The 23,321-nt window shown below is 34.9% G+C and overlaps 2 protein-coding genes across 3 annotated transcripts; both read right to left on the bottom strand.

Moving 5' to 3' along the window:
* Nucleotides 1-11,463: 11,463 nt before the first annotated feature.
* On the bottom strand, nucleotides 11,464-12,928 carry LOC100260466 (defensin-like protein 1). The gene is made up of 2 exons (XM_002263344.5): nucleotides 12,479-12,928; nucleotides 11,464-11,682 (listed from the first exon to the last, which is right to left on the bottom strand). Exons 1-2 carry the CDS (start codon nucleotides 12,600-12,602, stop codon nucleotides 11,525-11,527), a joined length of 282 nt encoding a protein of 93 aa, XP_002263380.3. The 5' UTR covers nucleotides 12,603-12,928; the 3' UTR covers nucleotides 11,464-11,524.
* A 412-nt stretch (nucleotides 12,929-13,340) lies between these two features.
* Nucleotides 13,341-22,459, bottom strand: LOC100265689 (glyceraldehyde-3-phosphate dehydrogenase GAPCP1, chloroplastic). 2 transcript variants are annotated; one of them, XM_002263227.4, is made up of 14 exons: nucleotides 22,069-22,459; nucleotides 20,662-20,756; nucleotides 20,493-20,560; nucleotides 20,359-20,397; nucleotides 17,669-17,769; nucleotides 16,595-16,707; nucleotides 16,369-16,468; nucleotides 16,123-16,269; nucleotides 15,563-15,623; nucleotides 15,377-15,474; nucleotides 15,153-15,295; nucleotides 14,955-15,038; nucleotides 13,955-14,044; nucleotides 13,341-13,843 (listed from the first exon to the last, which is right to left on the bottom strand). In XM_002263227.4, exons 1-14 carry the CDS (start codon nucleotides 22,162-22,164, stop codon nucleotides 13,789-13,791), a joined length of 1,290 nt encoding a protein of 429 aa, XP_002263263.1. In that variant the 5' UTR covers nucleotides 22,165-22,459; the 3' UTR covers nucleotides 13,341-13,788. The 2 variants fall into 2 exon arrangements, with proteins under 2 accessions (XP_002263263.1, XP_059591549.1); XM_059735566.1 differs by having other exon boundaries at nucleotides 13,341-14,044.
* Between the last annotated feature and the right edge of the window lie 862 nt (nucleotides 22,460-23,321).

Genomic DNA, 23,321 nt, shown 5'->3' with positions numbered 1-23,321 from the left:
ATTGGGAGAAAACACTAAAACATCCACTTCATGCAGCAAGTACTTAAGTACTATATATCTTTATAAGTTTTTACTTTGTATTTAAGTTTCTTTAAAAAAAAATACTATACTAAATTTTATTGTAGCATACTTCTTGAATCCAACATTTCAATATAGGCGTGGAATTGGTAGTGATCTGGAACTATTTCAAGTTGTCCATGATGTTTTTGCAAAATTAGATCCAATTATTGAATCGTTTGGTCAATTTGGAAATGAGGTGAATAAAAATTGTTATTTTTGTCAATAAAACAATAATTTCATTCATCAATTTATTTGAATGTTTACTAACAAATTAAATGTTGAATACATAGCTTGTACTTTTTCGAGATGCAAAAAGAGGATTCGATGATCGAGCGGCAATTGCAGCAAGGTCAACCATGGTGCCCGGTGAGTCTTTATAGGAAAAAATTGATTATCATTATTGTAAATTCACCACATAAGTATTTATATGATTATCAAATTGGTTGCGGCTAAATGGTGGTTTATATATGGGAATCAAACACCTACATTGAGAAAGTTAGTCATCAAAGTTCTCTCACAAACTGCGTCATCTTCTGCCTGTGAGAGAAACTGGACCACGTTTGCTCTCATCCACACAAAGCAACAAAATCGTTTGGCTTACCCTCGATTGGAGCAATTAGTTTTTTGTTACTATAATATGAGGCTAAAGTTACGCGATATGGAGGCAGAAAATGATCGAGTTGCTGAAAAAGATTACCTTGATCTTCTTGACATTTCAGTCAAGGTGGGTGAAGAAGAAGATAATCAGTTGTTCCAATGGGTTAGGCTTATACACTTGCATGACGAAGTTGGAAATCCTGATCCACGAATTGCCGCTCATGCTCGAGAATTTGGAGTTAATGTTGAACATGTGTTGTCCGAAGAAGTTCATTCTGAAAGTTTTAGCAAAGATACTGATGATTCACTTCAGGCGGCTTTGAATTCCCACCAAGAGATTGACTCCACAAGTGTTGGCCATAGTAGTAGACCTAGTGCTGCAGGTACTTCTTCTTCTAGTTACGATGGTTCAAGAGATGGAACTGATGATGAAGGTGATAATAGGGGAAGAGATATTGATGAACGTCAACATAGTCAATATCCAATCAGCCAATTTACTTGTGAAAATGATTTCACACACTGCACACATGATGAAGACCATGGTTCTAGAAGAGCTGGTCCAGGCATAGGAGCTATTGGGAAGCCTTATAGAGGAAAAGAACGAATGACGAAACCATATAACAAGGAGTTACTTTCAGGGAGTTTTGAATCTATGAGTGTAGAGACTCAATTTAGTGACTCATTGAATGAGGCTAACGTCTACTCTCCTCGTGTGATGAGTTATGGTCAACCTTCAAGTTCAACAGATGAAGAGTTTGGTATGTCGCATTATTCCCCTTCCAGACAAATGCCATACCAAGTTCCATATCAGATGGAAGGAGGATTTGGCATTAACATATGGGTGAACTTTGAGTATCCTATCCATGTAGAGGCAGTGGGCAGGACTCAAGAGATATATGCATGGCATGTTAGAATTTTTAACCAATATTATCGAGGCTCATTGAGTTGGTATTGTCTCCAACAACAAGTCGAGGTTCCTTCATCTATTAATCCCATTAAACCACATCGATCCTCATTTTGGTACCAAAGGGACATTGCAATGTAATATGTACAAATTATTGATATTTAATGAAATGAAGTATTTTATGTGACTTTATAATGAGAACAATTATAAAATTCACATTTCTTATAGATCGACATGATATAATTACATCTAATATCACAAATTATATCATATGTATATCAAATTTTTCAATAAAACAACTTTAAAATGTCTATTATACTTCTAATTATATTATTATGAGGTTTTCCTTGCATTTCCATGAGTTTTTAATAATTTTAATCCTACCGATATTTTTTTTCCAGAATATCCACCGATATATCCGTAAAATCGAAGTACCGATATATCCGTGATTACCGATATTTTCATCATTGGTCATCAGGGGATTGATCAGAGATCCCAGAGGGAAGTTTAGACCTAATTGGAGCGGATCTTATTCCATTAGGGAGTTAACCCCAAAGGGCACTGCATGGTTGATGGATCTAGATGGAAACCGATTCTCGGAGCCAACTAATGTAGATCAACTGAAGAAGTATTATGTTTGAGACCATGGTTGTAGGATGGATGGTCATCATTTTGGTTAGCCATATACCTTGTTATTCTCTTTTGACATACAGACCATTACTAGCCCATTAAGCTTCACATGTGCATCAAAGTCTTTCTTTCTTATTATCTTACTTACATTTCTACATCGGGATAGGAGCCCTTTGGTGTATGCATGCTTCATTTAGCAGTTTCATAAGCCTTGGGCTTAGGGGTGCATCTTTCTCTCATTATTTTTCCTACCATCACACTACTGCATTCCATCATATCTCATTGATTGTGTTTTTCATCTCTTCTTCTTTATTCTATCTATTACTTGTTTTGCTTCACGTTCTCTCCTCCCTAAGTAGTGATCCTCCTGAGTTCATTACATGGAGGACAATCACATCATTTCCACTATCAATCCCACGGATACTGATTCAGAGATCCTTAGTTTGAGAAGGTCATCTCATTAGAAAGAGTTTATAGTACTTTTAGCACTTGAGAGTATATCTATCTATCATTGATCTTATCATCTTTGGAGCTTGTTTTGTTCATGTTTAGGGTGTGTGCATTTGTATATATGTAAAAAAAATGAAAAAAAAATGAATGAAAAAAATAAAAAGAAAAGAAAAATAAGCACATGTGTGTATGTGCATAGTATTCTCCATCATTGAGCGTGTAAATTGATATTGGATGATCATTTTATTGAGTATGATTGTTGGTGAGAGTTCGTATATGAGCTTTCTGAGATCATTTTTTCTTTGTATTCACTTTGTCATATCTCTTTGAGAGTGAGATGAGTGACCTTCTCCTAGGGGCTCTAGGTCATTGTCCTTTCTATCATTACAGTCATTATTGATGTGACTTCACTCCATGTTTAATTTGAGTTGATCATCACTTTTCTTCGTATTCATTGTTTCGCTATCATCCTCGTCATTGCTTTTGATTCATCTCCTTCACTTCACCCTCTTGTTCATTTCTTACACTAGCCTATTCTAGGTTTGATATTTCCCTTGCATCATTCTTGCGTATCTCATTATTAGTTTGATTTGCTTCATTGTCTCATTATTGATATTATATTCACATTAGGCACCCTTAGGTCCATGGCTCACAAGTTTTTCTATACATTTTGCATTTTATACATGAGAGCATGGGTTTTTTTTTATCATTGGGTATTTGGGCCTAGTTTCCCTTCATTTTTATTACCTTATCACTCTAGCCTACATTACGTCCCATGTCTTAAGACCACCCTGAGGCCATGGGATCAAATGTTGTCTTCGACAACCCTTACTTGGATAGGTATTTGAGATTTGGTTGATATTTATATATCATCATGCTTCTTCTTTTGGGAGACACCTCTTTGATGTTTGGACCCGATTCAGTTGTGGATATAGATGACTAGGATTGCACATTTGATGATGGATGATCCGATGTTGTCCGATTTTTTTGATCTACCATACATTTGATGTCATACTAGGGCATATTTCCCTTTTGGTTGAGATTTGTAGATCTTCATAGAGTCACATGATCCTCATCACTCACGAGATGCATGTTGAGTTGATGGTCTACCATTATCTTATCATGATCCCCTAGTGGAGCCTTTCTTGGCCCATTCAGTCAGGCCCACACTTTTTGATATTTAGATGTCCTCATGCTTCTTCTTCTAAGAGATGCCTTTTAATATGTGGATTCATTTTAGCTGTGGATTTGGATTATTGGGATCACACATTTGATGATGGATGATTTGAGGTTGTCCGATTTCCGATCAACCATACATTTGATGTCATATTGGGGCATATTTTCCTTTCGGTTGAGATTTTTAGATCTTCATAGAGTCATATGATTCTCATCACTCACAAGATACATGTCGAGATGATGGTCTATTGTTATCTTATCATGATTCCCTAGTGGAGCCTCTCTTAGGCCATTCAGTCAGACCCACACTTTTTTATATTTAGATGTCCTCATGCTTCTTCTTCTGAGAGACGTCTTTTGATATGTGGATTCATTTTAGCTGTGGATTTGGATGATTGGGATCACGCATTTGACGATGGATGATTTGAGTTTGTCCGATTTTCCAATCTACCATACGTTTGATGTCATACCGGAGCATATTTCCCTTTCGGTTGAGATTTGTAGATCTTCATGGAGTCACATGATCCTCATCACTCACGAGATGCATGTCGAGTTGATAGTCTATTGTTATCTTATCATGATCCCCCAGTGGAGTCTCTTTTGGGCTATTCAATCAAGCTCATACTTTTCGACATTTAGATATCATCACGCTTCTTTGATATGCGGATCTTATTTAGTTGTCGACATGGATAACTAGGATTACACACCCGGTGATGGATGATTAGGTGCCATCTAATTTTCTGACCTACCACATATCTGATGCCATACTAGGGTATATTTCCGTTTTGGTTGAGATTTGTAGATCTCCATTGATTTGCATGATCATACCCATTTACGAGATACATGTCGAGTTGATGATCTGCTTTTATTTTACGATGATTAGTGGAGCATTTCTTGAGTCACTCAGTCAGGCTCATACTTTTTGATATTGTCGTGATTCTGTGATGGAGTTATCTCAAGCACATAGACTCCCATATCATCATTTTAGTGGAGTACGTGTCAGATTTCTTATACATCCCCATTGAGTTATTTTTTATTCATCAGGACGGACCAGATGTACTAGTTGTTGTACTGGGGCATATTTCCCCTTTTATGTTGTGGAGATGATTGTCTTCTCATAGAGTTGTTACCGTTTTCGTTATTCAGCTAAGGGATATTTATTCGCATTATTGGTCACAGTATCGATGAGTTATGTTGAGATGAGCCTTCAGAGGAGCTTGACCATTGGGTTCTACTATCTCATTACTTATGACTCTTTAGTAGATTGTTATGTTGACATGGTGATAGTTGCCCCAGTGGACTATTTTTCTTAAGACTCCCCAGTAGATCATTCCTTTGAGACGATGATGGGTTCCTCTAGCAGAGTATTTTGAGCTAGAGAAATCCAGATTATTATGATACTTTTTCAGGCTTTATGATTTGTGGATCGAGAGTTGTGGCAACACGCCACACTGGGGCATATTCACCTTCATCATCCCCTTGCAATTCGACTTTCAGAGTCATGTCTTCAGTTCGGCATTCAGAGCCATCACCTTTTTCAGTTAGGCGTTCAGAACTGCATTTTCAGTTTAACGTTCAGAACTACATCTTCAGTTTGACGTTCAGGGCCGTGTTTTTTCAGTTTGGTATTCAGATCCATTGGCCAGCTTAGCATTCAGATGCCACCATATTTCTTCAGTTTGGCATTCAAAGACATTAGTCAACCTAGTATTAAGAGCCACCATTTTCCTTTAGTTCAGCGTTCAGAGCCACATTCCTAGCATTTAGAGTTGTTATTTTCTTTTAGTTCAGCGTTCAGAGCCACATTGTTAGCATTTAGAGTTGTCGTTTTCTTTTAGTTTAGCATTCAAATTCATCTTCTTCGCTTTAGATGTTTAGAGCCCTGAGCTCACAACCTAGAGTCATTCTTCTTATTTATGTCCCAGAGTCATTCTTAGCATTCAAAGCCCTGAGCTCATGACCAAGAGTCGTTCTTCTCATTTATGACCCAGAGTCATTCTTAGCATTTAGAGTCTTGAGCTCACGACCTAGATTCGTTCTTCTTATTTATGACCCAGAGTCACTCTTAACATTCAAAGCCCTGAGCTCACAACCCAGAGTCATTCTTTTTATGTATGACCCAGAGTCATTCTTAGCATTCAGAGCCCTGAGCTCACGACCCAGAGTCGTTCTTATTATTTATGACCCAGAGTCATTCTTAGCATTCAAAGCCCTGAGCTCACAATCGAAAATCGTTCTTCTTATTTATGACCCAGAGTCATTCTTAGCATTCAGAGCCTTGAGCTCACAACCTAGAGTTGTTCTTCTTATTTATGACCAGGAGTCATTCTTAACATTCAGAACCATGAGCTCACGACCTAGAGTTGTTCTTCTTATTTATGACCTAGAGTCATTCTTAGTATTCAAAGCCCTGAGCTCATGACCTAGAGTCGTTCTTCCTATTTATGACCCATAGTCATTCTTAGCATTCAGAGCCCTAAGCTCACAACCCAGAGTCGTTTTTCTTATTTATGACCCATAGTCATTCTTAGCATTCAGAGCCCTGAACTCAAGACCCAAAGTCGATCTTCTTATTTATGACCCAAATTCATTCTTAGCATTCAGAGCCTTGAACTCATGACTTAGAGTTGTTCTTCTTATTTATGATCCAGAGTCATTCTTAACATTTAGAGCCCTGAGTTCATGATCTAGATTCGTTCTTCTTATTTATGACCCAAATTCATTTTTAGCATTTAGAGCCCTAAGCTCATGACTTAGAGTCATTCTTAGCTTTTAGAGCCCTGAGCTCACGACCCAGAATCGTTCTTCTCATTTATGACCCAGAGTCATTCTTAGCATTCAAAGCCCTGAGCTTACAACTCATATTTGTTCTTCTTATTTATGACCCAGAGTTATTCTTAGCATTTAGAGCCCTGAGCTCATGACTCAGAGTCGTTATTCTCATTAAGACCCAGAGTTGTTATTCTTATTTATTATCCAGAGTCATTCTCAGCATTCAGAGCCTTGAGCTCACAACCCAGAGTCGTTCTTCTTATTTATGACCCAGAGTCATTCTTAGCATTCAAAGCCCTGAGCTCACGAACCAGAGTCGTTCTTCTTACTTATGACTCAGAGTCATTCTTAGCATTCAGAGCCTTGAGTTCACAACCCAAAGTCATTTTTCTTATTTATGACCCAAAGTCATTATTAGCATTCAAAGCCCTAAGGTCATAACCCAAAGTCGTTCTTTTTATTTATGACCCAGAGTCATTCTTAGCATTTAAAGCCCTGAGCTCACGACCCAGATTCGTTCTTCTTATTTATGAACCAGAGTCATTCTTAGCATTTAGAGCCATAAGCTCATGATCTAGAGTCATTTTCACCCTTTAGGCGTTCAGAGCCACCATTTTCCTTCGTAGGCGTTTAGAGCCATATTTTCCAGTTTTAGGCGTTCAAAGTTATTTCTTCCAGTTTTAGGCATTCAAAGTCACTTTCATCATTTTTAGGCGTTCAGAGTCATGTCTTCAGTTTGGTGTTCAGAACCATGTTTTTAGTTAAAGGTTCAAAGTCATGTCTTCAATTTGGCGTTTAGAGCCATGTTTTCAGTTTGGTGTTCAGAGACATTTCTCAGTTTCACGTTCAGAGCCATTGCTCACAGTTAGGCATTCAAAGCCATAGTTTAGTAGTTGTTCAAAATCGTTCGTCTCAGTCTAGGCTTTCAAAGCCACATTTCAAGCATTCAAAATCGTGATTTTCCATAGTTTGTCCTTTTCCATTGTGTGTGATATAGCTCTTTGAGCTTATAGCTTATGTTTTGATTATATCATTGGTGTCCCTCACTTCACGCTCTTGTATGGTGCATGTGAAGTTTTTCTTCTATATATGTTCATCTCTATCTCTAAGGTGGTTCGACCGTTATTCAACTTTGACATCGATCTTCGAGTCACTTTTGGAGATATCTTAGAGGGAGTCTGGATCCATAACGCAGCTTTAGAGGCACTCTAACAGCTACCTTTCTCTTAGGATTTTAGAACCCCTTTTGTTCTTTTATTGGTTTGAGGAAGTTTGTGTTCTACTTATGTACCTTTAGAGGTCTTTTTTTTCTTTGGTAGAGTTCACTTCATTTCACTCACTATTCACTCTAGTGTTCATATTCCTTACACTCGTGAACTCTACCGAAGAGGGGCATATTTGTAGACCCCTCATTAGCTACTCGGGAGTGAGCTGGATTTTTTTTTTTTGGAAAAGTGGGGGACAACCTCCCATGAGGTGGCCAAGGACGTCACCAACTTGCCATGGTGGTGGTTGAGGGTGGTGACATTTTCGTTGAACCAAGAACAATGGAACGGGTGGAGGATGGGATTGGGAAGTGAAAGAAAAACAGAGCATGAGGAAGTTAATAGAAAAATGAGACATCTAAAAACAGAGCAAGATGAGGAGCTTAGAAGAGAAGAGATGACGTTTTTTTTATAGAAAAATAGAGAGATACAGAGCAAAGGGATTAAGAAGAGAAAACAAAAGAAAGAGGGATTCCCAGGATTCCCGGGAGTAAAAGCAGAGCATTCAAGACTCCCAGGTGCGAATCAAAGAGCATATTTAACTGAGTTGCATTGACTGTGCCATAGTTGTTTCATCTTCTTTGCTTTGGTATTGTTAGAATTATTGTCTTTGTTTCATTTGAGTTTGATGCTCGAAAATCATGACTTTTATTTTTGTCAATTCCACCCGCCCTTAACCCATGGATGTCACCTAAAAATGAGTCTCCGTATCGTTATCAGCTTGTTTTCCTTTTGTTATTTATTTATTTTCAGTCCTTACTCTACTTCCATCCTTGTTTTCTTTTCCTTTGTTTATGGTGGCATCCAAAAGGTGGTCGTGTGTGGCCTCCAAAAGGTGGCCCTATGCAGCATGGAATTCTTCTAAGGCTTTTGGAGCCATGGGTTAATTATCTACCAAGAATGTCGAAATATCAAGTGATTGTGTTGGCTCGATCACTTCCTCTCTCTCTCTCTCATCTCCACCACCACAATCCAACACTCACTTATTGGAATCCGCTGCCCGCCATTGAATTTCGTCAGAAACCCTCAAAATGGGTCTCTCCATCCGCAACCAATCAAGCCCAATCACATAATCACACTACCACACCCACAAAGTCTTCCTCTTCTGCAACTACATCCTCTTGGGAGCAGCCTCCAGCTGCATTTTTTCCTAACACTCTCATTTCGTTTTCTTCCATCAATCTACGGATTCTTCCTCATCCTACTCCACATCCTCACCATCACCGGAGGGACCCCCTGAAGTTTCACTACTCTGGCACGGCGTGCCCAGAGTTTCGAGAAGGAAACTACAAGAAAGGCAATTCATGCGAGTTTGCTCATGGCGTGTTCGAGTGTTGGCTCCACCCTGCTCATTACTAGACTCACCATTACAAGGATGGGTCCGATTGCTGCTGACGAATATGTTTCTTCGCTCACACACTAGATCAGCTCCAGGTTCTTCCCCAGCAAAGTCCTAGGAATCATGGGCCGGTCGAGTCATATGATGGCTCACCTTTTCAACTCGCTTTTGACCCGTATATGTCTAAAGGTCACTACACTAAAGGGAAAGGAGGGCGGGGGCGAAGCTGATTGACTCAGTTCTAGATGTGGTGAGAAAGGAAGTTGGGAAATGTGATTGCTTGCAAGGATTTCAGGGTTGCTGCTCTTTGGGAGGTGGAGCAAAGTCCTGCATGAGTGACTTATGTGCTACCAGGTATAAATAGGCAGCAAATTGGTGCATTTCATGGAGAAGTGGGGCTTCATTACTTCACTTCCAGGAGCTGGTAGCTCACTAATAACACGAAGCACGGTGTAAGCAAATAGTGAATGCCAAGTCAATAGTGGCATGGGAGTTTTCACAAGTGGCAGGGGCACTTCAAATTTTCAGAATAAATAATACCCTTCAATGTATGGATCCAGTTATGGCATATGCAAACCATTGACATTGGGAAGATGATTAAAAATCAAGACAACCCTCATGGTGAAAAATTATTCTTTATCCTCACGTATCAAAGTTTGATTTTCGCAAAATCTCTTTTAAATGATTCTTAAAATTCCGGTTTTTCAAATAAATTTTCCAAAACTCCAATTTTCAAATTTAATTTTCAAAATTCCAATCTTCCAAATTTAATCCTCAAAATTTCAATTCTCAAATAATTTTTGAAACTCCAATTCTCAATAATTTTCAAAACTCCATTTTCTTTCAAATTTAATTTTCAAAACTCCAATTCTTATATTTAATTTTTAAAACTCCAATTTTCAATTAATTTTCAAAACTTTGTTTTCTTTCAAAATCAATTTTCAAAACTTCAATTCTTTAATTTAATCTTCAAAACTCTAATTTATGAATTTAATCCTCAAAATTTCAATTCTCAAATAATTTTCAAAATTCCAATTTCTTTCTAAATTAATTTTCAAAACACCAATTCTTAAAACTAATTTTCAAAACTCCAATTCTCAATTAATTTTCAAAACGTCAATTTTTTTCAAATTTAATTTCCAAAACTTCAATTCCTAAATATAATTTTTAAAACTTCAGTTTATCAAATAATTTTTAATTCTATCACTTTTCATTCTTCATTAGGGTTTTAAGTTACTAAAAATTCTGTTTTTAAATAAACTTGCTACATTTCCTTTCAGGTAAGCGCTTTCACATATTTTCTTTGATTTTAAAATAATTTTCTGTTTTCTTTAATTTCTAATAAGCATGAAGACAATTTTCATAATTCCAAAATAATGGAATTTGTAGGATTAATTGATGCAAAATAAATTGGGCTTTGGTGGGGGCCCTACATATGATCTTTTCTGATTTTTTATGCTTAATGAATATTGTTTGATCTTTGTCTTGCTCTTTGATATGCATGTGATAATTTTATACTTGGGCTAACCTTGTTTCCATTATAGCGCACTATTACTTGCTATCAAGGTACGCTCTCACTCCCACTTTACTTATTCTCATACATGATTTATTTTATTATTTGATCATTTCATTAGTATCTATTGATTTCCTAATTAATTGTCATGTTTGCTTCACCTTATTTAGTATAGACTCATTTTTAGGGGCTTAGAGGGGTGCTACGATCTTTACTGTACCTTCCCAATAAGTAACTTGACCCCCGGATCCAAATTTAATTTTTGCAGATATGTCTTTTCCAAATAAGGAGTCACACTTAAGATTTTTCTTTTTTTCCCTTTAAAAATAAAACAAAAATAAGTGATGACTCCAACTCTTTTCTAAAAATCATATTTTCACCAAATTAATTAAAAAGTGAGTTACGTCATCGAGTGGGAATGCATCATATGAAAATGCGGGGTTCACAACATTATTTTTGAAAAATCATATTTTGAGAACAAATTCTAAAAACCATATTTTTTTGGTTAAAAATTTATGAAACATGTTACAATCCTTAGTAAGCTGACATCATGATAGCAATAAAATTTAAAAATTAATTTGTATTTAATCTTTGGAACCCAATTTTATAATTTTATTGTAAAATGTATGAAAAAATGGAGAAAATAATTTTTCAAAATAATTCTTAAAAGCACAAAAGTAGTTAGAAAAAACATAAAACCGAAATTTTTAGGTTAAACAACTGTTTTCTATTTTGAAAAACAGAAAACTACTTTCACCAACAGAAGGATAGAAGAGTCTCTTTATTGTAGTAGTAGTGGTAATACAGAGGCTCTTAATTTAACAGTTGCGAGTACAGAAGCACCTCCGGCGAAAGCCTCGGCAGCGGCCCCCGACGAAGTGCTCGTTCCGGCACACGACGGCGCAGTTGTGGTTGCTCACGCACACGCCCCTGAACCAGTGGCTCTGCGACTCGCACAGCCTCGCCTCCGTCTCTTCTGCATTTATAGTAAAAGAAATATAAGTGATTACTTGTAATTATTATTGGAAATAAAAACATTTATAGTTGAATAATATTGGTCTTCATAAAAATCGGGAATAGTTGTGCTTGTTATAAAAACTATAAAATTAAATTTAATATATTTTTAAATTATGTTTTCCAAATGTTACTCACAATATTCTAAATAAAATAAAATAAAAATTTGTTTTTAAAACAACAAAAACTTGTTTTAGATTACATTTCACAGTATTTCTAATCGAGCTGTTCTCTTAAGAAAAGTAAAGTATGTAAGAATCACCCATAAAATATTTCTAAAAAAAAAAAGTACTAAAACTGAGTTTTTATAATTTTAAAAATATTTCTTAAAATTTGTCAAACATCTAATTTTTTTCAAAAATACTTTCTAAACAGACTCTTAGAAACTGTTTAAAAAGTGTTTTAAAAAACAATTCTAAAAAACTACTTTTTAAAAATGATTTTTTAGGAACATTAAATATTTTTAATTTATTTCTATATATTTAAATATATTCTAAAAATAATTATGTTATATTTTTAATCATTCTACGTTTGATTATGTTTTAAACAACTAACACCCTATTTCTATTTTCTCTATTTTCTAATTGTCAAACAATTATCAAATAAAACCTTATTTTCTCTATTTAAATTGAAATTCAAGACGTGGACTCATGAAGTCTATTTCCAAATAATAAAAATCTAGAAAAAGAAAAAGTACAAGACAAAACTCTAATTTTCTCTACATTTCCAGACACGTAAAGAAGGAAAGGGAGACTCACGAGAGGCCATGAGGAGGAGGAGGAGGAGGAAGGTGAGCCCCAAGGGGCTCTTCTTCTCCATTGCTTCTTCTTTCTTCTTCGTCATTTTCTTCTTCTTGAATTTTAGATCTTCGAGATGCTTCATATTCGAGAAGGTAGGATGGCGGCATATGCATGAATAGAAAGAGGTCTTTACAAGTGTCCATCACCTCTTCCTTTTCAATGCCACCTACTCTTCCCTCAACCCTCCCTTTCTTACACGTTATTCCCCTTTCCATTTTCAATTCAAGCCTCGGGTTGTCTTCTCAAAATATCTTTCTTTCTTGATATTATTTTCATAGAATTTTAAAATCCCCTCCTTGGATTAAGTTTTTGTCATTTCATTTACATGTTCAATCAAATTACATAACCCTTACATTTGACATCACACTTTATAGATATGTTCTAAAAATCATTATTTAGATAATTCATCTTTAAGCTTAAAAAACAACCTTACTGCACCAAATAATTAATACTAGGTAGATAATCTGTAATTTTTTTAATTATTTAATAAAAATTATTAGAAATAATTTATAAATAAATAAAGCAAAATTTTTAAAATTTGAAGTGTTTGTGTTAAGAAACATATTTTTGGGTTCAATTCCTTTGACAAATCTTCCATAATAAATTATTAACAATAATAGATGGAGGTTTTTCTTGATTTTTCTTCTTTTTTTTTTCTCTTAATATATTTAAAAAAAATTGGAAAAAAAAATACAAAATTTAAAGAATGGAAAAATTAAAACAAAGAATTTGGAGAAAACCTGTGAAAACCAAGAACTGACTCATTCAAAGAGACTGAATGGAGAGATATACAACAGAAGAAGACGAAGATAAAAGAAGATACAGACAACATTTGATTCTCATTTTCTTAAATGATGGACAGATGACGATCATGACAAAACATTGCATACTGTAATCGAAGAGACTTTCACATTTACCTTTCAAGCATAAAATAAAAACATGGCACTTAAATATCGCATCAATGTCTTGGGTTTGGATGCGATACCAATCAAGAAGAAATACCACTAATCCAACTAGGTCCCTATCGCATACCACTTATCCAACTAGGTCCTATTGCTTTATACCTTAATTTGTATCAAAAAGATACCACCAATCAAGAAAAAATACCACTTATCCATCAACTCATACAGGTTAATGTTCAAATCTCATTCATTATTTCATAGTTTGGCCAAACCACCTATGAACTCCTACTCTTTCAAGCATATTCATTGCAGGCATAAAAATTGGAGAAGATGCAGGTTTGGCAAACCTCTACTAGTTTCTTGTTCTCATTTGCTGGCCGCCACCAATGCCATGTGCTCTATGAGGTCCAGCACTCGGTTGCTGTAAGAAAAACCGAAAATAACCATTATGTATCATCACATTAGCACCACCTGGAAGCTCTGAGGCTTGCATGCTGTGTGTGTGAGAAAGAGAGAGAGAGCCGTGTTGTACCTGTATCCCCATTCGTTGTCATACCATGCAACGAGCTTCATGAAGGAAGCACTCAGCCCTATCCCGGCCTTTGCATCAAATATACTTGACCTGTAAATAAAGCAGAGAACATATAAAAATGGTGATCCACCAAATGATGCTTTGAAAATGTAGATAAAATAAATCAGGTTCGATCCTGGGAATTCAAGAAGGGTAATGGTAGTTGGTTGACTGAGGTAACCACAAAAGCTAGCTCAGTTTGGAAATAAGATTTTGAAAGCAAGGTGATTTTTGAGAAAATATTCAAGATTTTTTTAATAGAATATTTCAAGAGACAATTGGAAACATAGAGATAAGGTCGAGAACTTTTACTGTGATATTAAGTGCGAAGAATAGGGTGAAAAAATTGTTTTTCATATATTATAATTTTCAAATAGAAGTTTGTTCCTGAAAACAACTCTCAACTATTTTCAAAAACTAATTGTAAGCATTTTTTCAAAAACATTGCCGAGCAAACCCTTGGGACCAGTTTCCAAACCATTCTTGAAAACAATTTTCTGTTCTAAAGAACAGAAATCATGTTTGCAAGATTAGAGTAAAATCAGTTATGAGGATTTGTTCTAAAAACATATTTTTTAAAACAAACTTAAGATGCTTTCAAGTGTTTTTAGTAGTGTTTTGGGAAATGAGTGAATTTTTTTTTTTTTTTATATAGGTAGAAAATTAATGAAAATATGAAAAATACTCTGACAACTTTGGCATTCAAACAAAATGTGAAGTACCTTCGTGTAGAATAAGGAAAGAAATCTATTTTCGATATTTAGATTCTCAATTAGAATTTTGTTCCAAAAAACAATTTAGAACTATTTTTAAGGACCGATTTTGCAAACGTTGTCAGGAAGTCCTAAATTTCTCCTTTGTTTTTAGAAACACAAGGTCACTATCCGTTCTATGGAGCCCAGAAAGTATACTCAATATTAATTCCGATTACATCAAGTGATTATGAGATTGAGAATTCTACCTTGAGTCACCAACAAAATCATTGGAGACAACATCCTCATCCGTGTATCCAAGAATACCCTTCAATGGCCCCTCTGAGGCATACCTTTAGTTGGAAATTCAAAGAGAAAGATAATTTTAATATTTTGGGATAAATCATACTTGGGCATGATAGATAGATAGATAGATAGAGAGAGAGAGAGAGAGAGAGAGAGTATACTTTACGGCTGCTTTGACATCTTCATATGTAGCACTCTTCTTAAGTCGACAAGTTAAGTCCACAACAGAGACATTAGGTGTTGGGACGCGGAAGGCCATTCCAGTGAGCTTTCCGTTGAGTTCTGGAAGGACTTTTCCAACAGCCTATGATACCAAACAGTCAAAATCACACCTTGTACAACTTTATGGGATTCTACTTCCATGTGAATTAAATCCATCTCATACCTTTGCAGCACCAGTGGAGCTTGGGATGATATTTTGTGAAGCACCTCGGCCCCCTCGCCAATCCTTCATTGAAGGCCCATCCACGGTCTTCTGTGTGGCTGAACATCAAAAAGAGCATAACCATGTTACTAAATTAATACAAAAGCATGTGTCAGGCACATGTCAAATAGAGGGAGAAGGAGAAACCTGTAGTGGCATGCACAGTTGTCATTAAACCCTCAACGATACCAAATTCCTCATGAACAACCTGTAAAGCATAACCAGGTTTAGGACAAGTTGAAAAAAGAAATGATGAAGTGAGGGTTTTCATTAAGTTGGCAGAAGAAAACATGTAGGTTACGTTTGGTTGTCGAAAAGTACAAGGGAAGAAAAAAAAATTATTTTCTCATGTTTAGTTGTAATACCGAAAATACAAAAGAAAATAAAAAATAATTAAAGTTAGTAAAAAACTTATGCATTTTCAAATTTGCTAATCTTTATATCAAAGAGTCAAAATAAGAAAAATGAGTTTGAAGTAGCATATAAAAATAATTTATTCATTTTAAATTTATTTCTTATTTTCCTTCTACTTTTCCTCTCTATTTTCTTTCTCTTACATTTTACCTCAAATTTCCCAGGAACCAAACATAGCCGTAGTTTTTATTAAAATAGATAAATGAAGTCAGGCATTAGCTAACCATTTCTCATCATAAAAAATTACTGTAGCCAATCATTTGCAAAACAGAAAGTTCAATAAGCTATCAAACCTTGGCAAGAGGAGCAAGGCAATTGGTGGTACAGCTTGCATTAGAAACAATATTCATGCTTGGCTTGTATGAAGTCTCATTTACTCCTACCACAAACATCGGTGCATCAGCTGATGGAGCTGAAATTACCACTTTCTTGGCACCACCCTGCATTATAAAGACGACAATCACTGACTTCAGCACAGTGGGGTGGCAAGAGAGTGTTTAGAAGAACTAATATAAAGTCCACAACATATACCAACGAACCTTTATGTGTGCAGAAGCCTTCTCGGTTGTTGTGAAAACTCCAGAAGATTCAACAACATAATCAATCCCATAATCACCCCAAGGGATTTCTGATGGGTCCCTGACATATACATACATTTTGATGTCAATGTTTCTTCAGTAAAACCATGTGGTATTATGTTAGCACTAAAGCATGTATTGCTACTACAACCACTAAAATCCCAGTCAAAAACTAAGGTTAGGATACCTTTTGCTTGTAACTTTTATCTGCTTGCCATTGATTTCCAAAGTGGACTCATCCAATACCTTGATGGTTCCCTTGAAAACTCCATGAGTAGAATCATACTTGAACATGTAAGCCTGCGTAAAATAAACGAAAACCAACATATCACTACCATTCCTTCTCTCTAAAGTTGAAGGATCCTAACAACTAGCTCAAGAATCCTAAACTACCATACAATTAAGGTGTGCCACAATGCTTAAAGCACTGTGAGTGTTGAGTACGTTGACATGGAAAAAACCACGTCATTGTGTTGGAGTTTAAAAAGAACGAGCTTATTACAAATACAGAGCTAGATAGTAGTGATAATTGAATATTTCAAGCTCTAGATGAGGCGCTCAGCCAACCTAACGACAACGAAAATCGTTTCAAGGTATCAATCCAATATACTAGTCGAAGGGATATTTTTGTAGTTCTTGCTTCATATGAAAAATAAAAATTGCTAGACAAGTCCATATTTTACTATTTTACAAAAGCTTCTCTACATGTATTACTACTAATATATATTGTTTAATTCTTGTACTTTGAACTTAGAATCTTAATGTATAACCATAATATTTCTTCCAGATTGCATGGGAAATAATAAAGTAATCATGGTGCTTACACGTCCAAAAATATTTGCTTGAGAGAAACAAGAGTTTACAATCATTTTCCATATATCCACAATTTTTCAACCATGTTGTTTTATTACAGTACAAGTACCAAACCTGAAGGACCATAACCAAATCCAGAAAAATAGGTTCTAACCCTTGTGATTAACTCATTGGAAAATTTAGATCAAATAAGAACAAACTTATTTGCAACAAATACTGTTCCATTTCAAGCCACTGAGAAAATATCACATTTCTTTCATCAATCAATAAAAAAAAAATTATCATACACTGATGAAAAGCAAACATGATAATTGTGATATTACCACATAAGGGCATAACACCTAACACAAACACGAACTGGATTATACAATAGTGGCCAAAAATTCATCATCCAAAAATTTTCTAAAGAGGTGATCTGCAAGAAGACAGGCTAATTGCAAATCCTTACCATGTATTTGGCATCAACAAATGGATCATTGACTGCTACCACATCAATATCATCCCTAGAGGTTGCTACTCGTAAAACCAACCTTCCAATTCGACCAAAACCTGCATGAGTTTAACAACTAAGACATTATCATCACAATGATCACCACAGAGCTATATTTTGCAGGGTCGCACTGAGACAATATGATGAATATTAGACCATATTAAATTCACCTCTCGCTGGGTAAGCAAAGGAAAAGTTACCTACCTAATTAGTTGGCATATTGACCAATAATTGTAAGATGTAATAGCCATTTAGTTTTCAAGCAGCCGAAAAATATTTAAGAAGAAAGATCCATGAGCAAAACAAATTTGAAAAATTTGCAAACCAATGGCCAACAAACTGTGCACTAGCACAAATAAAGTAAATCCACAGTTTGTAATTAACAATATTTCTAAATCATAAGCATGATTATGAAAACATAACCAAGGATAAAGAACCACATAACAGTCCTATCAGCCTGCAAGATCTTACATCCAAATTAAAATATCTCAGGTAGTGATTCTTTCTCTGTAATGAAAAGATCATCAACTTTGTATTGGCAAGCTGATCCACACTCATTCACTGAAAGGAAGTTTATAAAGAGACAAAAGGTGATGCAACATATGCCTCCATCAAGCAAGGGGAAAAATTGTTCCCCTATGCGAGTGTTCAACCATTGCTTTATACAAGCAGTCAATATTTTATTTTAAAAAATTTCACTCAACTAACTTAACTACAATTGACTAGTTGCATGAGACTAAAGGATGAATTAGTTGGCCTTCCTAACTCAGAAGAGTAGCTTTGTTAAGATGCTCTGCCTCACAACCCAGCAAGTAGTTTAACAGTAAGAATGGATCTACCAATTACATCTAGGATGGCAGCACCTAAAAGAAGTAGGAACTCAAGCCATTTTTCTTTCCATTTTTGTCCCCAAATCAACATTATCAGATTAAGAGTGCATTTTGCAGTGATTGTGGGAAGTGTTTCTAGCATTTTTAATACTTGAAGGATGAAAATTTCCAAGTGTTATAAAGGTTAGAAAAACTTCCTAAAATTACTACCAAACGCACTGTAAATTGAAGTAAGGATTGTGATTGAAATGAATGGAAATAAGCGTTCTAAAGTTTGAAGCACAAGACTCTAAATGAGCGAGGCACCCATACTGAATACGGCTTGAAAAGAAATATTCCAAAGTTTCAAGCACAATATACCCAGATTCCCTTTTGTTTTTTTTTGTTTGGGCAAAATCAATCAAGTCCTTCCAGAGAGTGGACCATGTGCTACAATCAAGCACAAGAATCGAGATTAATCAACCTTTCAGCAACTGAACAAAATTTATCAATTAACAAATTACCTATGGTTTTAGAACAAAACTATACGGTAGTCATAACCAAGCCGATAATATGGATATACAAGCCATACAAGAGTACATCTACAACTAATAGATCATGAACTCCTCTCAGGAGATTGTAGGAACAATCCTAAAACAGCCCTTGAGGCCTGGCTCAAGTGGCACAGTGTTGGGGTGGATTTATGGGAAGTTCCAGGTTCAAGTCCCAGTGGGGACAAGAAAAAAGGGGGGGAGAGGGGGGGCGCGCGCGGGAATTACCCATCAAAAAAGCAATCCCTAAAACATATTCATCCACAAGCACAGCATATTCACATCAGCAGTCAACCTAGGATCTTCCCAGTAAATATATTCACTAATTAACTAAGAACCTTGCATCATTTTTAAGAGAACTTCATCCCATGGAAAAAGTAATTAAAATAAAATCAGGAAGACAATATTCTCAGAGTATTGTCAGAATAATTGGAGAAAATAAAGAACTTCCAGATTAATTAAAACTGATCAATCATTGTGAAGTCACATAACCTTAAGACTAAAAATGAAAGCATCTCTTCTTCTTCTTTTTGACAAATCAGGGTATTTAATCCTAGCTAAGTTGCAAAGCAAGTAAAGCATCAAGGATTCCTTGGCCAACTTATGAAATTTACTACAGTTTTCATTAATCAATTAACTCTTTCAAACAGCAATTATATAAGAGAGCTTGGTTGCAAAATTTTAAACTATCAATATTCCACTACAATTAAAATATAATATAATCAATCACGAGCATGGAACTCAAACAATATTTCAAGCCCTTCGCATGGTTTGGGACTGACAAGCCATGAACTAGGGACAACAAAGAGGGCTCACTATAAATAAAGGGACCCACTGAGATCCTCAGACTTTGAATTTCATTCACTAGTGGCTTTCATGGTAAAAAGGACACAATAAACATCAAGGCAACAATACTAATTTATAAATATGTGCATAAAAGTATTTCTTCTCTGCTTTACAAGCATACTGTTATAAGGTGAAATAAGCATATTGAACTCAACTCCTGTATAAGATAAAAATATCATAATTCTATCCCTATATACAGGAGATAAACCCAAATCATGAATCAGTGTAAAACAGAAGTTTCAAATTACATTCCAAATCACATAATAAGCCTATTAAAAAACTGCTGTACTTTTAAGAGGTTGTTTGATTTCTAATACAAAACTAATAAGGGCTGAAGAATACTTAGGAAGAAACAATGGAAAGGTCAAGGAACAAAAATAAGTGAAACAGAGCATAATTTTTCTTCTTATGTCAAATAGGCACAACTGGTAAGAAAACACACCATTGATTCCAATCTTTGTCTGCCCACTGCTCCATGACTCTACACAAAACACTCAAGAATATCAACTAATACAGCTAATTATCCAAATTGAAAGAGTATCACATAAAAACTAAACATGAATATGTAGTTCTTACTTTGAACTGTAGGAGGCAATTCTGTGGCTGTGGCTTTGATGGGCTGGAGACTCCTGGCACTGCATTTCCTGTATAGTTTAGACAGAGAACATATCACAAGTCAATTACACCATCCAACCACAACACTCCCATATAAATAGACATTAAACAAAAAAATCTATTACTCAACTGTAAGGAAGATGAATTTCCAATACAAGGAGTACCAAATATGGTGGTCTGAACCTTCAGTGAGTCCGCATTGCTATTGAAACCAATGCAAGACACCTTCAACAAACATATAAATCCACGTAAGATATATGGGGAAAAAAAAAAAAAAAAGAAACCTACAAAATTAAGGAGAGAGCAAGCCCAAAATTATAGTGTTGAACCAAAACATTAGACTAAAAGAAGGTTTTAGTGATGCTGAGAAAGAAACAGCAAAAACTTCATACAAACTTTGCTCCATTTGGTTGCCCAGTAAACGGGAGGAAAACACATGTAAGACAGTTTGAATCCAATGCTGTAAATAATAACAGAGCTGTAGGCTCCAATTGGCAGCTGAGATAATGTAGGAAACAAACGAAAAGCATGTTCAAATCTAAATTTTTCAATTTTTTCCAACAAGATAAAATAAAAGCTCTAATCAACCAATCGTAACACAACTATTTGGTAGAACAAATTCAACAAACACACAGTTCTTTTGGCTTATTTTACAATGCAATTCCCTGTTAGAAGAAAGAGCAAAAGATAGCTTCACCAGATTTGTGAAACAAAAATAGCACACTCCATTTGGTTAGTGAACTGAGGAAGAGGAAGAAAATTTTTAAATGCTGGCTTTAACAGAGGTGAGTTTTTCACTTCTATATATTATATTGTTATTAAACCATTCCTCCGTTTCAAACAAAAACATACAATGATTAACAAAAACATGTACGACCAAATTTGGCGTTTGGTGGTCAAGAAAATTAAAATAATAATAAAAATAAAAATTTCATCCAAAGACGGACAATTTCCAGTCAGTTCTTCAAAATCCAGGCTCTTTTCTAGTTATTTTTTTTTTTTCAAAATTTCCTCACAAACCAGAAACAGATTAGAATCAACAAAAATCACATTACCGTTTGGTGGTAGAGAAAATCACAAAATTATATCATTCTTATATAAAGAAAGCAATTCATTCAAGCCTATTAAAAAATTTGAAAACAACTTCATTCAATGCCCAAAAACCATTTTTTTTTACATGTATTTCCTTTCAAAGCCAAAAAAAAAAAAAAAATGAGCAACGAAAAAACATACTATATCTGCCACCAAACTCTGACGTTTGGTAGACCAGAAAATCAAAAGATCAACTCGTGAAAACAGAAGATTCAAATCCAAAACACAGCCTCCTCGGTCCACTTTCTCAGCAACCAAAAGGAAATAACATTCACCACCAAATTTGACTTGTGGTAGGTGAGAACCAAACCACAAAAACAAAACAACTACCACATCAAAACAAAACCTTCCAAATCGTCCAAAACAAGTTTCTTATTTTTTTCTTTTCGATTTCCTCCAAACCAAAAAACAAAAAACAAGCACATCCGGATCAGAGAAACTCAACCTTGCATCGATCAGAAGGACGAGAAGAATCCACCACAGTAGCGGCGGCGGCGGCGGCGGCGGAAGGCGCGGATCTGAAGAGAGAATAGAGCGCCATTACAAAACCGAATGGAACTCTTCCTCTTCTCCTCTGGTCTCTTGGATTGAAGTAAAGGCCAAGAAAGAAAGAAAGAAAGAAAGAAAACCCTAGAGAAAAAGGAAGGCTTCTTCCTCTGTTAGGTGTATGACCTTTAGAGAGTGTGAAATGGCAACGCTACCATTAACAAATATATACCTCTTTATATTTAGAGAGAGAGAGAAAGGGAGAGAGATATGACTATATATAGAGGAAGCTTTTTAAAATGAAAAAGGGCTGAAAGAAATGAGCGGAGGTTTCTATGTGTGTGTAAGACGCTTCACGCAGCAGCCTAGGTGGAGTTTTAACGTGATGTGGCCATGTCGAAAATGACAGTTGGCTCAGCCCTCGTAAGCCACGTTGGACACGTTTGGAGCCTTCCTAATATTCTTTATTTTTTAAAACATTTCTCAAATATCAAATTCAAACACTTCCAAAATAGAAAGATACCAAACAAAAAATCTGGAAACAGCAAAAACGAAACAGTTTCCATTTTAAATTTATTTTTATTTTATTTTTACCCATTTGGACAACAAAAATGTAATAACTTTTCTGTTTTTTATTTTTTATTTTAATGGAAATTAAATTTGTTACTCCAATAATGATTTTTAAAAAATCTTATTTTTAAAACAAATTCTCAAAAAAGCTTATTTTTATTTTAAAAAAATAGAAGACTGCTTGGAAGAGCCCTTTTCAAACGTGCGCTTGTTTATTATTATTATTTTTCTCCACCCTAATAATATTTTCTTATTATAATAATTAGCAACTTCCATGGATGACTTAAGTTACTTAAATAACAAAAAAAATTGAACTTATTTTATTGAAGATGCTTACACCGTGAGTCAAATTTCTTATACGAAATAAAGTGTTTGATAAAATTTAATATTTATTATTTAATAATTTAAATTTATTTTAAATTAAATTATATTTAAGTTGTTGACTTAAAATTTAATTAATATTAAATTAAAATTTATTTTAAAAATTTAAATGAATCGTATTTAACCTTATAAATTATAAGAATAAAAATAAAAAATAAATATATAAATTTAAAAATAGGTTAATTAATTTTACTTATTTATTATTTTAACTTTAAATCATATTATTAAATTATTTTATCGAATATATTTAATTTATTTAAT

This window comes from Vitis vinifera, chromosome 19 (assembly GCF_030704535.1).
Source record: "Vitis vinifera cultivar Pinot Noir 40024 chromosome 19, ASM3070453v1".
Classification (NCBI taxonomy): domain Eukaryota; kingdom Viridiplantae; phylum Streptophyta; class Magnoliopsida; order Vitales; family Vitaceae; genus Vitis; species Vitis vinifera.
Note: the sequence above shows the minus strand (reverse complement) of the source record. Positions and strands in the feature narration are given on the sequence as shown.